The 13927-nt window shown below is 42.0% G+C and overlaps 1 protein-coding gene across 1 annotated transcript in view; it reads left to right on the top strand.

The window, feature by feature from the left end:
* The window catches only part of LOC110962536 (pyruvate carboxylase, mitochondrial), a 627844-nt gene that overhangs the window by 333119 nt on the left and 280798 nt on the right, over window positions 1–13927 (top strand). Inside the window, 3 exon segments of the mRNA XM_051943654.1 lie at window positions 94–211; window positions 2148–2215; window positions 6935–7018. Coding sequence (XP_051799614.1) covers window positions 94–211; window positions 2148–2215; window positions 6935–7018 — 270 coding nt within the window.

Here is a 13927-nt window from a genome sequence, read left to right as displayed (position 1 = left end):
TGAAACTCTGCTGTTTCTTTGCTGTGGCTCTCTTGCCTTTTGAATGGTTGCACTAACTCAGACATGTATGGATTTTTCTTGCCTGTTTGTCAGGAACTTGAGGAGAATTACCAGCGGGCCTACTCTGAAGCCCTGACTGCTTTTGGGAATGGAGCCCTGTTTGTTGAGAAATTTATCGAGAAGCCCAGACACATTGAAGTACAGATCCTCGGTAAGTGCACTGCCTCTGTGTTCTTCTGTTTTCATGTGTACGCGAATTGACTGAGTTTCATTAAAACGACATACAAGTCCTTGAACTCGGTGGCTGTGCTGAGCGAGGAAGGGAGACGGATGAACAATGGGAGCGAATGAGATTTATTGGCCAGCAGAGAATTCTCCATTCGCCATTATTTCTTCTCATTACGCTGAATGTAACTCTGCAAACACTCTATTACAGAAGTGAAATTCAACACCAACATTTACGAGAAGCCTGTCTGCACTTTGAGCACATCCTGTAATGCAGAATTCGATGTGCATTTGAGTGCCACGTGTACAGTAGCTACTTGTGTTTTCAGGTGTACATCTGTCTTTCGGAGTGTAATCCAGCGTGTGTGTGTAGTCACTTTGATTAATTACTGTCTTTAGGGCATGAAAAGGATTTTGTGTATTTCTGAATTACCTGTTCGCAGCCCTCTGTTTTCCCTCAGTCCCTACATCCCTGCCTCAATTTTCCCTTCATGTTTCTCCCCTTTCCCCCCCCCATTTCCACTTCCTTGTTGCCACCCATTTCCCTCTTGTTCCTTTCCAAATATCCAACCATCTGATTTTGTATTTGACCTTTTGGATTTAGCTTTCTTTCATCCAACAGCCTTTATACGCTGTGTGATAGCTGTTCATGCAGGTCATACACTGTGAGGTGGATCCAATTAAAACTTGGTGACAATCTGTTTGAGACTGTAGCATGTCAGTGGTGAGGTATAGCAGATTGTGCGATTAACAGGTGGTAGGTTGTTATCCTGGAACCGTTTTTTGCTGCTATTTTGACTCATTCTGCTAGAATGATTACTGCCGATTGAGTATGATGGACAGTGTAAGCTATTAAAGCAATGACATTTGCAGTGAATTATATATTGCGTAATTTTTCAGTAAAAAATATCGCTTTTCTGCTTTGTATTCTATCAGACTAACTGGTTTGGGTTGTTGAACTGTTTAAATAGGACACTGGGAAAAGTCACCTTAAAAGTCCCATATTAAGCCCCTGTTTAGCAAATTATTGAATATCTCCCATGTTTTTAGATCAAAATAGTGCAAAGATGGTTTATTTGAGCTCCTGGTTACAGTCCTGTTCTAAACGATAGTCCACTGGGTGCCCATTACCTGAGATGTTGAGTGCATTAATACTGTTGTGTTTACTCGTGCAGCCAACAGCAGAGCATTTGTTGCGGCTAAAACATTTCCGTTTTCATCTTCTATGTAGAAACATGACTAAATTCTTACTGACTTATAGGTATTGACCAATTGTTAGGTTGGGTTTTCACCATTTTCCCGATCATCACATATGCTTTCAAACAGTTTTCTGATTAAATATATCATTTTAAAATGCTATACTTTGGTTCGGATGCAGCCACCTCTCACTATTTGTGGTCTAATACTCATTGTAGGCTCTGGAAAAATGTTGATCGACCCCTATTCACTTGTGGGACTGAAAAAATGTCAGTAAGCGGCTTCATAATTTCACAAAGTTTTTTTTTTTACCTTCAAGTCTATAAAACATACAAAATACCAAAGAAGGCAAGTTGTTGATTGAATAATTGAGAAAATATTTGATCTGCGGCTGTGGCCAGTCTTCTGCAGCACTGTTACACATTATTAAAAAAATCTTAGGTTTTTCTTTGTTAGTTTCTAAACTATATTTTTAGACTTTAGTCCTGCTTGCGAGAATGTTGCCAGAAAGTAGCCTACTGAGTTGTAGCTGCTGTCAAATTTTGGGGCCAAATTGCCACTGAGGCTGACTTTAGTTTCCTCTGTGTTACTTTCACTCCTCCTGTACTTGACTGCAAACACACCACTCAACCACTCCTTTTCTTCATGCACCTACTTATCTCCTAATTTTCTTTGTTCCTGCCGCTGTCATTTCCTCACCTACTTCTCTCTTTGTCTTTCCTCAGGCGATAAATATGGAAATGTCATCCACCTCTATGAGAGAGACTGCTCCATTCAGCGGAGACACCAAAAGGTGAAGTCCTCATTTTAAAATTCATCCAGCCTGGCTTAATGTTTGAATTTATTTAAGATTATCTTCATGGCATTTCTTCTGCATTATGCAGATTAGCGTGAAGTGGCTGGTAATGGTGGGCGGGCAGGAAACAAAGGTCATAAGCAGGAATCACACCTCCGAGCAACACAGTCTGCTGAATACACAACTAACTGCAGTGTTTTATTTCCCTTTTATTTAAACAAACAAGCCAATTAAGCAATATATTAAGAAATAAGGTGATTATACTGTTGATTACAGCAATGGCTATATTAGCTCAGGTGGCCCTGAGTATCATAGAATGCTCCGAGCAGCAGGGGGTAAGAGGATTTTATTCCAATAAAAATTAGCCTCTGCTAATGCTACGTGAATGGGAGTCTTAGCAACAACTGCAGCAACTGTATAATCCTTCAGCAGATCAACTTGGATCCACAAAAACATTTTCTTTGGGAGTGATTCTCACTCAGTAGCCATTTTTCCCAGATTCTTTGGTTTGCTTCTAAAGGCTTGGTCACACCGCCTGAACTTTGCTGGAGCGTTTTTTTGAACGGTGAAAAAAAATCATCACCGCTCGTAACCGTTCACCACCGTTTAACAGAAGTTGGCCCCCGTTAAAGCAACGCCGTATACGCTCGGCCACCGCTGATGTTTCTGGAGGGGCCCTCCTACCGCTCCGAAAGTTTTGAGCCGCACAAAATATTGCGAGCGGTGAGGAGGGGGCACCCCCGCTCCACCAACGCCCAGTCAAAGTTTGGCACCGCTAGACGCAAGTTCGTGGACGCTTGGGTCCGCTAGGCCAACGCAGAAATCTTGAACGCTGGACCACCGCTGCTTCGCCAGCATTGCCCGGGCGGCAATTAAACGTTGCACAAACTTCGGTGGAGCGGTTGTAAGCGTTTTACGAGCGGACACGGGGTTGCTGGAATGGTGTCGGACGTTGAAACAGCGATCCATGGCGGCCATGAACTTTGGTTTGGCGTTGGTATAGAGGTGTCGGAGCAGGACCAGAATTTGGCTATAAATACGGGGAGAAATGGACCAGGAGCTCATTTGGAATCGAGCTGCCGTTGAGTTCAGACCTCATCTATATCGAATTTGCTCAAAGTTACAGTAAAACTGTATCACCGTAGCCTAGCCGCGCTAGACAACCCACGGCAACGAATTTAATTCTCTGCCAGGGTGGGTCTAGTTACCCTCCATAAGGCTTGAGGCTGGATTCTCCTAAAACTGGCCGGACCAATCACCATGAAGTGTAGAGTCAGAAGGCGGGCGTAACGAAGTAACGACAGAGGCGTGACGATTCTGACAGAAACAACCGGCGCACAATAAACAGTTATCTTTCGACTCGGCTTTGGCCACAGCCCTTAAAGATTTGAAGCTAAAATTCAACTTGAAAGATAAACAAAGGACAGCACTTAAGTGTTTCATTGAGAAGAAAGATGTATTTGGACTTATGCCGACGGGATATGGCAAATCCTTAATATACCAGTTGGCTCCGCGGCTCCGCTGGTTGGGAAGCTAATGGGACTTAGCCACACAATCCGCCGGTGCTCTCGAAACCACGTCAGCCTATTCGTTGCGTTGATTGGTTGTATACCTACCCAATTGCTGCAGAGGGATTTGATGGACAACCTTTTAGCCTGCCTCCCTCCCTGTTGAGCTTCCCTAGACCCTTGTGCCGTCAGAAACATGGGATCTAGCAAGGCTAGGCTAGTATCACCATGGATGCTGAGAGACTTGCTATGATTGGTGCACTAGTCCAGCAGCAGAATCGGAACCTCCTCAGATTGCAACAAGCTGTTGACAGAAGGAGAAGAGAGAGAAGGAGAGACAGAGTTGTGTGGGCCTCTTCTTTTGTCCACGTGGCATGATGAACTTCAGCTGTTGACTTCTATCAAAAATCTATCAGAACTTGTATCAAAACGATCCGTTCAGCTACGTAGTCACAAGCGGTATGCCGCTAAACCAACTTTATACCCCCGCCAAGCCAACGCCCGCATGCGCAGAACGCCGCTAAACCAACGCTCGCGTCACCGCTAAACCAACGCTAAAGCAACGCCGGCTTCAGCGGTGCACCGCTAAGCCAACGCCCGCTACCGCTAAACCAACGTGGGCTTCAGCAGTGCACCGCTAACCCAACGCCCGCTACCGCTAAACCAACGTGGGCTTCAGCAGTGCACCGCTAACCCAACGCCCGCTACCGCTAAACCAACGTGGGCTTCAGCAGTGCACCGCTAACCCAACGCCCGCTACCGCTAAACCAACGCTAAACCAACGTGGGCTTCAGCGGTGCACCGCTAAACCAACGCTCGCTACAGCTAAAGCAACGCTAAAACAACGCCGGCTTCAGCGGTGCACTGCTAAGCCAACGCCGTGTTCTCGATTTTTTTTTTTTCCTTTTTTTTCCCCCCATTTTGTGCGTGGTGACGAGCGTTGTCGAAATTCGACCCCCCCCCCCCTACCGTTCAAGGAACGCTCCAGCAAAGTTCGGGCGGTGTGACCTGGCCTTAAAATGAAACCAGGAATTACATTATCACCTGATTGTCAAATAACAAAAAAAAAATCACCACTTAGTGAAACAATGCTCCCTTCAGAGGAAGCTGATTAACATGTGTAATATTTCATTACATATTGTCACCTCAGAGCAGTTTTAATCATGTGTTCTCATCACTTTCTTTCTTTTGCTTTAATAAAATTATAGATGATAATCATATTAATGGCTCTGTTCATGCCAGAGCTGCTGGTCTTTGATTCTGTGAGCCTTAATCTGTCTCTGCCCTTAATCTAAGATCTCTTTGAATCTCAGAAACAAGAATAGTTGCTTGTTGAAATAGATTTAGGATGGTGGAGCGCTGATGGGATATTTTTAGGTTTCTTCTGTGTCGTGGAAGTGCTATTCATACTTGGAGAGGGTTCTTTTTTCAGGGTAAGATTTGATAAAGATTTTAATTGAGTTCTTGTGGTTTTGAGAGAGTTCCCCCCCCCCCCCCCCCCCCCAAGCCTCACACAGGTCATGTTGTTTTCAAACTGATTTCTATTATTTTTTTTTGCATGGGTTGACTTGTTTCACACAGTGGAACTAAACAATCAGCTGAACCCAGCAGCAGCTGCGGTCAGACTGAATAGAAGACTGATTGTAGCTACAGATGATTAATTTCATGTAATTTATTGTAATTAAAGTGACAAACTGTATCAAAAAGGGGAAAAAATAAAGAAATTGTAGTATAAAACTGAATGTCAGTAGGTAAAGCTATTCTGTTCTTGTCTCATTTGTGAAGTAGGAGGTCATGAGGGGATTTGGATGTGTTATTAAAAGCGCCATTGATATTAAAGGGAGTACCATATCTTATGAACTATAGATTGAATTGCTGTGTTATAGGAACAAAGCCACTTGCAGTAGCGAACCAATAGACGCTCCTCTGCCAACTCTGTAGTCTCCTACAGCTCTGTGGAGCTTTTTAACACCTTTCAGCTCATTGTTTTATCACCCACAGCTCTGTTCACACTCGCTGCTGTCTCGAACACCTTTTTTCACCATTAAAATAAATCTGCTGTAGACCACCAGCCCAGCACCAAGCAGCTGACAGAGCAGATGAATGGATCATGTTTTACAATCAGACAACCTTCAAATAATGACTGGACATGGAAAAGATGCAGGATAACATAGTGTGACATTTCATATCGATTTATTTAACAGTCTTCTGATTTCCAAGCAGTTTCTGAATGTTTTTCTTTGTTTGTCACATTTTTTTCTTCCTGTGGGTTCATTTTTTTTTAACTGCAATATGAAGTCCTGCACCTGTAAGGAAATGGCACAGCTGTGACTAGGAGAGGAAACTCAAATCTCTGCTGTCCGTTATAACAAGTTTTTAATGCTAGAAATCATTATGGATTTTTATACCTACTGGTTTTAGAAAAAATAAGAAAAACTCACAATCAACACATACAGGAAATGTATGTACAAATGGAGTTACCAGTGCCGGAAAAATGTATAGTAGCTCTACATATCATAAATACTTCACTTGCATTTAAAAAAAAAATATATATTTATCTACATGTCTCCTGTCTCCTTTGTGCAAACACAGCCTGCAGTTCAGCTGAAAAATCTCTGAATATTTGTCACGTGAATGTCGGTCACGAAGGAGAGCAGAATTTCTATTTTTGTTCACACAATCTGGTTAATGCAAACTGTTTATTTTTGGCAAAGTTTTTACTAGACAAGTTTTATAAATTATAATTAACCTTAATGATTCTTTGTTACAGTCTCTGGCTCTGATAATTGATGTAATCTTGATGATTAAAAAAAATAACTCTCCTTTTAACCCCTGGCATATTTGAGGTTCAGTTACTATTCATGCCAACAGAGAATTGGTTTTAAATTGCACATTTCTTCCAGTGCTTCAGCGATAAAACCAGTTGATATCTAGTGTGATAAAAGCTGTGCAAAGAGAAGCACATTTTCAGACTCAGTGTCAGGTTAAATGAATCAGAACTGAGTGTTTTCATCCTGGTACCACCAAAAGAGTCAAACTTAATTATTAAAGTCGATCAACATCTAGGCCTCTTAAGTGTTGTCGGTCATTAAGCTAAATTGTGCAACTGTCGCTTCTGTTGTTTTGCTGCTGTTGTCAGTTTGGTGCATTTCTATTCTGACAGCGTGACACACTGTGGCAATATCAATAAAACGCTGTTGTTTTGAAGGTTGTGGAGATTGCACCGGCGTTCCAACTGGACCCTCATCTGAGAGACCGACTTCACGCTGATGCAGTCAACCTTGCCAAACAGGTACGGTTGTGTGTTTGGTGCTAAAGCCAATAACAATCAGTCACAACGCTCTTGTGACATCTGCTGTCTCTTTCTCCTCTTTCTTTTGTTTCAGTCTATCATACAAGCTTTTCCCCAAGGTTCAGGTTAACTAGACCATTTCATTACATTAGGGGAGCAGTGCCTGACTAAATGGAAGGAAGGTTTTATGACGGAGCCCTTACTTAGTCATTTTTTAAGCACGGACTGTACAGAATTAATAGGTACGTGTTTAAAATAGTTTAAAATGTTCATGTGGCCATAGCCTGATGTTAAGGCAGTATTTTGTCTGTTGTCGAAGCAGGTGTTGGCATGTTGAATGTGCAGTGTCAGAGTTTTGACCACTTAAGTAAAGTTGGCAGACTGAAGGAGAAATGGCTCACTGAAACAAAAAAGGGTTTTCTGGAGAGGACTCTGCAGCAGTGGGTTGTGTTTAGGAAGTCTGAACAAATTCTGAGCACTGTTCATTTTTCTGTCTATAATTGGGCTGCAAAACAACTGGATTCTCCCCAGGAATTTTAATGCGCTATCTACCTGCCATTTAAATGAGGGCCACATTAGTGCTTTGCCAAACTTCGAAAATGAAAATACAATTTGGAAATGGGTGGAAATGGATGTCAACAGTGCAGACAGTAAATGCAATTCAGGAAATGAGTTTGAGTGCGTTTTTCGAGGACAGTTTTTATGACTGTTGTACACTCTGCTTTGGGGACAAAAAAATAAAAAACATTCCCTTGCGAAGTGACAGCGCACCTTGTTTTTAGCTTTTTTAAAACCATTTGTCTGGCTTTGCCGTCGCCGACAAGTTGGCTCAACTATGACAGCATCACTTAAAAGTCAAGCCTCATCTCTCAGAGGAGAGTTGAAGAAATGGCCTTTTCGGGTAATGGCCCAGTTGAGGAATGGATGGAAGTGAGAAGGGAAGAGTGGGAGAGCAGGGCAGAGACAAGGATGGTGATTTGCTAAAGAAATGACCTTGATAATACTGATGGTTATGTAAGAGAGAGAGCGATAGACACTTTATGTGAGACTCACGATGTGACCTTGGTCCAGTGAGGACTTTGTTCTGCAGTAATCATATCACAACATCAGCCAGCTCATCTGCTTAAAGTGACAAACCATGTCTGCTCGTGTGTGTTTAAGAGCAGCAGAGTCAAACTGTAGTCCATGACTTTTCTCTGTGTATTATGATTTGAAACAAGAGTGATGTTGCTCTTATAATGACTGTGTGCGGATGACGGCTACCAACAAAAGTACACCACGAATGCATGCACATAGCCTTTTAGTGTTCTGGAGTGCAAGGACATATTTCAGCTCCATCACCACTACAATGTGCTGCGAGAGCGTTTACTGCTGTGTTAGCAATTCTGGAGAAAGAGTCTTCCGTTTCCAAACCTTAAAGTTCAGATTAGCGTAATGATTTCTGTGTCAAACACTCGTAGTAGTCAGATAGTCAGACAAAGTAAAATATACCTGTATCAGTAAATCATTTCAGTTTCTTCTAGTCAGCTTTGTGTATTTAGTTTACTACAAAGTGTGAAAAGACAACAAAAGGAATGTCCTTGTTTACAAATGTTAAGGTATTGATGACAAGTTTGAATGCAGACCGTTGTGGTGTGTGTTATCGTGGCTGGATGATTCTGAAAACATGTTGGGCGTTTGTTCTGTGCTTGTCTCCCATCTTCTCTGTGCTAATGTAGCCATTTTTTTTACAGAATCTCATTAATGCAGGGAGTTAATATTTGTTAAATTTTTAAATCAGACATGTTAAATAAACTGACTTTGATTCAATATCATGATTTGTAGGCTTGGATTTGATTATTTTCCTAATGGAACTGCATATTACAGGCGAGTCAGAGGGTTAAAGAATAGATTGGAGCTAATACTTCTACTTGAATAACATTTTAATGGCATTACTTTCTACCATTACTTGATGCTAATTCCACTGAAAAAGCACACCTTTGACGATAGGGAAAGGTATGGGTGTGTAGATTTTTCCTCTCTACCAGTCAAAGCAGTCAGCTTTGGCTCTGAATAAGCCTTCATAGGGTTAGTGAATAGTAAATATAGTGCTATGAATGTGTGGAGTCACACACACACACACACACTCAGCTGAAGGATCAAACCTGCAGCATTTTCAGATTATCACCAGGGGTCTCACTTTCCCTCGGCCTCACCATCCTTTTTTTTTCTTTTCAATTTCCAGGCCTTGCTCCCCCTCCTTTCCTTTCTCCATCTCTACTGCCACTGCATTTCCCTGCTATGTGTTGTGACTGCATTTCACTTTGAGTCAGTTCCCTCAGTGAAGGCTTCCACTTTCAGAACTGAGGCCAGCTCTCACCGCAGGTATTAAAACATGCTCCCTAAGCACCACCGAAGATGAACTTGTGTGTGTGTGTGTGTCGACCTGTGCGTGTTATCGAGTGTACAAGAGCAAGTGATGGTGCACAGCGACATTTATTTTTAATGAGTCATGTGGATGTTACTGAATATAAAATACACAAAAGGACATTTGTGCAGCACATGTGTTTTCACATAACAGTTGCTCTTCTCCACATACTTGTGTTAAAAGGTGCTTTCTCCAAGAGGGCAGTTATTCATACGTTCCTGCTCTTGTCGAGACCTTCAAAATCTTTCATTGTGCCCTGTAAGGTAGCTGTGCTCAGACGCCGTAATGCGTTTAATTTGCAGCGTGATTGCAGCCTTTTCATTTTCATCAGCGGCTCAATGGGTTTTAATAATGTAGTTCACTAGATGTGGACCTGCTATTCGCACACTCTCTTGCTTTTTTTTTTTGGACACCGCATAGCAACGCCTATACCACAAAATCTTTGTTATAAAGGCTGCTTAGTGGATATTCTGTAAATACTAAAAGATCAGTGAATCGTATACTATCCCTGCTCATCTTTTTGCATGCCCACACATACACTTACGCGTATGCAGTGCTGTGAAAAAGTATTTGACCCCGTCCTGCTGTCTGTTTTCTTTTTTTTGAATATCTGGTATTATGAGCCAGATATTCAAACTAAATCTGAAGTACAACAAAGACATAAAAAACAATACAAGTTTGAAATAATTGTGCCAACTAAGCCCACGTTCAACCACAGAACCACCAAATTGCATTGATAGCTGTTTGCAGCTGTATAAGAAACGCCAACCTGATGACCACCAGCCCTGTTGAATAAATTCATGGCTTAGACCGTTTTAAGTGGCATGAAATTGGCAAAAAGGTCCCACATTATGCTGGAACGATGAAGTGAAGAATGGTTCAGGCCTGAGAAGAGTTACAAAGCTATTTCTTCAGGACTTCAAAGATACACAGTGAGAGACATTATCTGCAAATGGCAAAGACTTGGGACAATAGTGAACCTTTACAGAGGTAGATGAACAGCTACAAGTCATCCAGGAAGTCAATGAAGAACTGAGTTCAGACCTTGACTCCGCCATTCTGTCTATTTTGTGTTTACAAAGTTATTTCTTGTGCTCCAGGACTCCACAAAGAGAGACATTATCTACAAATGGTGAAGACTTTGAATAATAGTGAACCTTTACAGAAGTGAATGACCTTTCAGAATTCCTGCAAGAGCACAGTGATAAGTCATCCAGGAAGTCACAAAAGATCTAAGCTGCTCCAGACCTCTATCACCTCAATAAACGGCAGCGTTTATGGCTTTCTGTTAGAAAACCACTGGGCTAAAATGGCATCCATGCACTGAAAGCTACTACTGCTGCTAACCCAGAAGCACATGAAGGCAGAACAGCCCAATGACTTGCAAACCATTTGGACTGCTGAGTCGAGAACTGATCTTTTTAGGAGACAGGAGTCCTGTTGGATCTGGAGTAAACCAAGCACAGACTTCCACAAAAGAACACTGTACGTGGAGTCAAGCATGGAGGTTACAGTGTAATGCGATGCTTTGCTGCTCTGAGGCCGGGGTGACTTGTCGTAATTGAGGGAAACACGAATTCTGTTCTCTAGCAGAAGCTCCTGAAGGAGAATGTCAGGTCATCAGTCTGTGACTTGAAGCACAAGCACGACTGGGTAATGTGGCAAGACAGCGATCCCAAGCATAAGAGAAAGTCCACCTGTGAATGGCTCAAAAGGAAGAAAATGAAAGTTTTGAAGTCTGGAGCTGAACCCCATTGAGAGGCTGTGGCAGCACCTGAAAAGGGCAATTCATCCTTGATAACCCTCCAGTGTTGCTGCACTGAAGCAGTTCTGCAGAGAAGTGTGGGCAAAAATTTCACCACAGCAATGTCAGAAACTCATCCAATTTCTATTTCATTTCAGTTGTTGCTGCTTTATTATTATATACTGGATAACCTTTTTCCTGCAAGAACAGAATTATCATTTGAAACGGATTTTGTGTTCACTCAGGATGTCTTTTTTTTTTTTTTTTTTTTTTGCAGACGCGTGTCAGTTTTGCACACACAAATAGAATAAATTGCGGGAAGTCTTTTCTCCTGCTTCTTCACACACCTGCTATTTCTGGGCTCTTATCTGGTCTTAATGGTGGCTCCATAGTGCGGCCGCTCGGTCCCCCTTCATCTTGCCATCTGTACGCAACACCCGTCTTCCATTACCAGCAGCCTCCATCGTAGTCTTTCAGAGAAGCAGCAGTCTTTGAACTCACTGCAGGCCACAGCATTTCATGATTGAATGTCCTAGAGAACAAAGTTGCCTGGCAACACTGACGGCTGCAGGAAGTTACTTCAGCGAAAAAGGGTTTTGAGCTCTGGGTGGATATCAAGCCAAACCTCAGAAGAAAATCAGAGCTATTGTCAAATGGCTCACTATGCTGTTGTGTGTTATCTGCTGCTCAAACAGCAGATTTCTTTTATTCTTGTTTGGAAATGGTCCTTTTTTTTTTTTTTTTCCCCCCCCTCTTGTATTCTCTTCTAGTCTGGCTGCCGTGTCGATGCTTTGTTCTTTTTGTGTTTTCAGAGGGGAGGACTGTGGATGACATTTCATTTAACGAGCAATACCCCAGCTAGTCCAGATTGGTTTTGTGATTGATGCAGCTCACTATAGAAGTGTGCGATTTTAATAATGACAATGATTGGCCCACTGTTTGGACTTGTCACACATTCCCTTTCATCCATGTGTGTTGATTTTGGCGCTTTTTTTTAGTACCTCTTTGACATCTGTGCAAGTGTGCAGCAGTTGTATTTGGTATTTTAGCATCTTATTTGGGCAAGAACTCACTTTCCTGAACCATCAAAAAGTTAAATGTGGTGTTGGGAGGCATGCAACATCTGTGCGCAAATGGGCTCCAGTTTAGTGGGCATATGCTCCACAATCCTGATGGATCAGCAGACAGACGTAAAATACCATGCCGTAGACACAGCACATTACGTTTGAGAAATTTTATTACACTCAGCATTTAGAAAGTTGCAGACCTCCCTGAGAGATTTGTGTCAATAACAAGTGAAGACAAAGTGGTGCATTGCTGACTGGCTCTGCATAAATCATCTAAGATACGTTTACTGATGTTTGACAGCAGATTAGTTACTGTTTGGTTTTACTGGGTCACTGAGCGGGAGGCCTGTTAATACTGAATGCTCTGTCCTTTATACTTGTGTGTCTTGTAAAGTGTGATAAAGGTTCAGTATCATTCATGGACAGAAGCTTGAGGTGTGCCAAGTTCAAAGGTGCCTTAAGCTCCTTCTGCAGTGTGACTGACCAAAGTTAGTCTAGTCTTGTTTTTTTCCTTATGTCTGATCTGTTTTAACTGTTACCTTTTTGCAGTAGTTTCCCCCTTTTTGGGCCACTGCAAAATTACTTTACTATGAAGGAAATGGTTCCATATTGTTGAACTTTCCCAATATCACACTGTGCCATTAAAGTGTTTGCAGGTTCATAAAGAGTGAAGTTCATGATATAGTGTCTGTTTAGGGAATATATATAATTCCACTTTCTGAGCAAGATGTTAAGGAGAAGTTGTAGTCAGACTGCTGGAATTGTGAACTACTCTTTTAAATACTGGTGCACATTTGCTTTTGCAACTTGAACCCAATTCTTTTAGTCCCTATTGTCTGTAATGACAATATGTGCAGTTATGTGCAAAAAGGCCAAAGACATACAGTTGCAGTCAGGTCAGTGATACCATTTGACTGTTTTACACCTTCATAATGTTTTTAACTTCTTCTGTTCTTGTCCTTGGCTTTGGAAAAGCGGTGTTTTTATTTATGTCCAGATAGTGATACAGCTGACCATTTTATGTACTAGTTTGTGCTGCGCCCACACTTTGGGCTTTTCTCCAGTGAATCTCGGAACTGTCTTTGTGTTGCAGTTTGGCAGCAAGATCCAACTCTTTTCAGTACTTACCATGACTGGGGTTTGGCAGAGGCAGATATTGTGAAGGACTGTTAGCAAATGACAAAATGCAAGTCTGATATGGAGTAATACAGCACTTGAAACAAATGAATTGGATTCACCTGAATCTACAGTTGGTGCATTAGCACTGTGTGAAGTACTTAACTTGTCTCGCCAAGGATGCATAACACGAAAGGAGCAACAGTTCTTGGAATGGTTGTTGGCTAAATAACAGGCATACCTCATTTTAAAATGCATGCCAGCTCACCTTAGATGTCTGTGGGCAACAGAACTGTCAAATTAGCTAAACATTTGTCATGCTGCGCGTGTGAGAAATGTGAGAAAGAGGAAAGACAAGCAGGTGTACATTTGTAGGCGGCTTTAATGCCAGCTAGACCTCACCTTCTGCCACTTTTGTTTCATGGTGTATTTATCGGTTTATCCTTAAGGCAGACGGGGCAAAGTTACTGTCAGATATTTTGTGCTGCTGTAATTAGGAATTAAATTCTGTTACTTGTGTGGGTGAGGAGTGTCGACAATTGAGGATTAGTTGCATTTACATTGAACATGCTCTA

This window comes from Acanthochromis polyacanthus, chromosome 23, assembly GCF_021347895.1.
Source record: "Acanthochromis polyacanthus isolate Apoly-LR-REF ecotype Palm Island chromosome 23, KAUST_Apoly_ChrSc, whole genome shotgun sequence".
Taxonomy (NCBI): Eukaryota; Metazoa; Chordata; class Actinopteri; family Pomacentridae; genus Acanthochromis; species Acanthochromis polyacanthus.
This window is presented reverse-complemented; position numbering and strand designations above follow the sequence as displayed.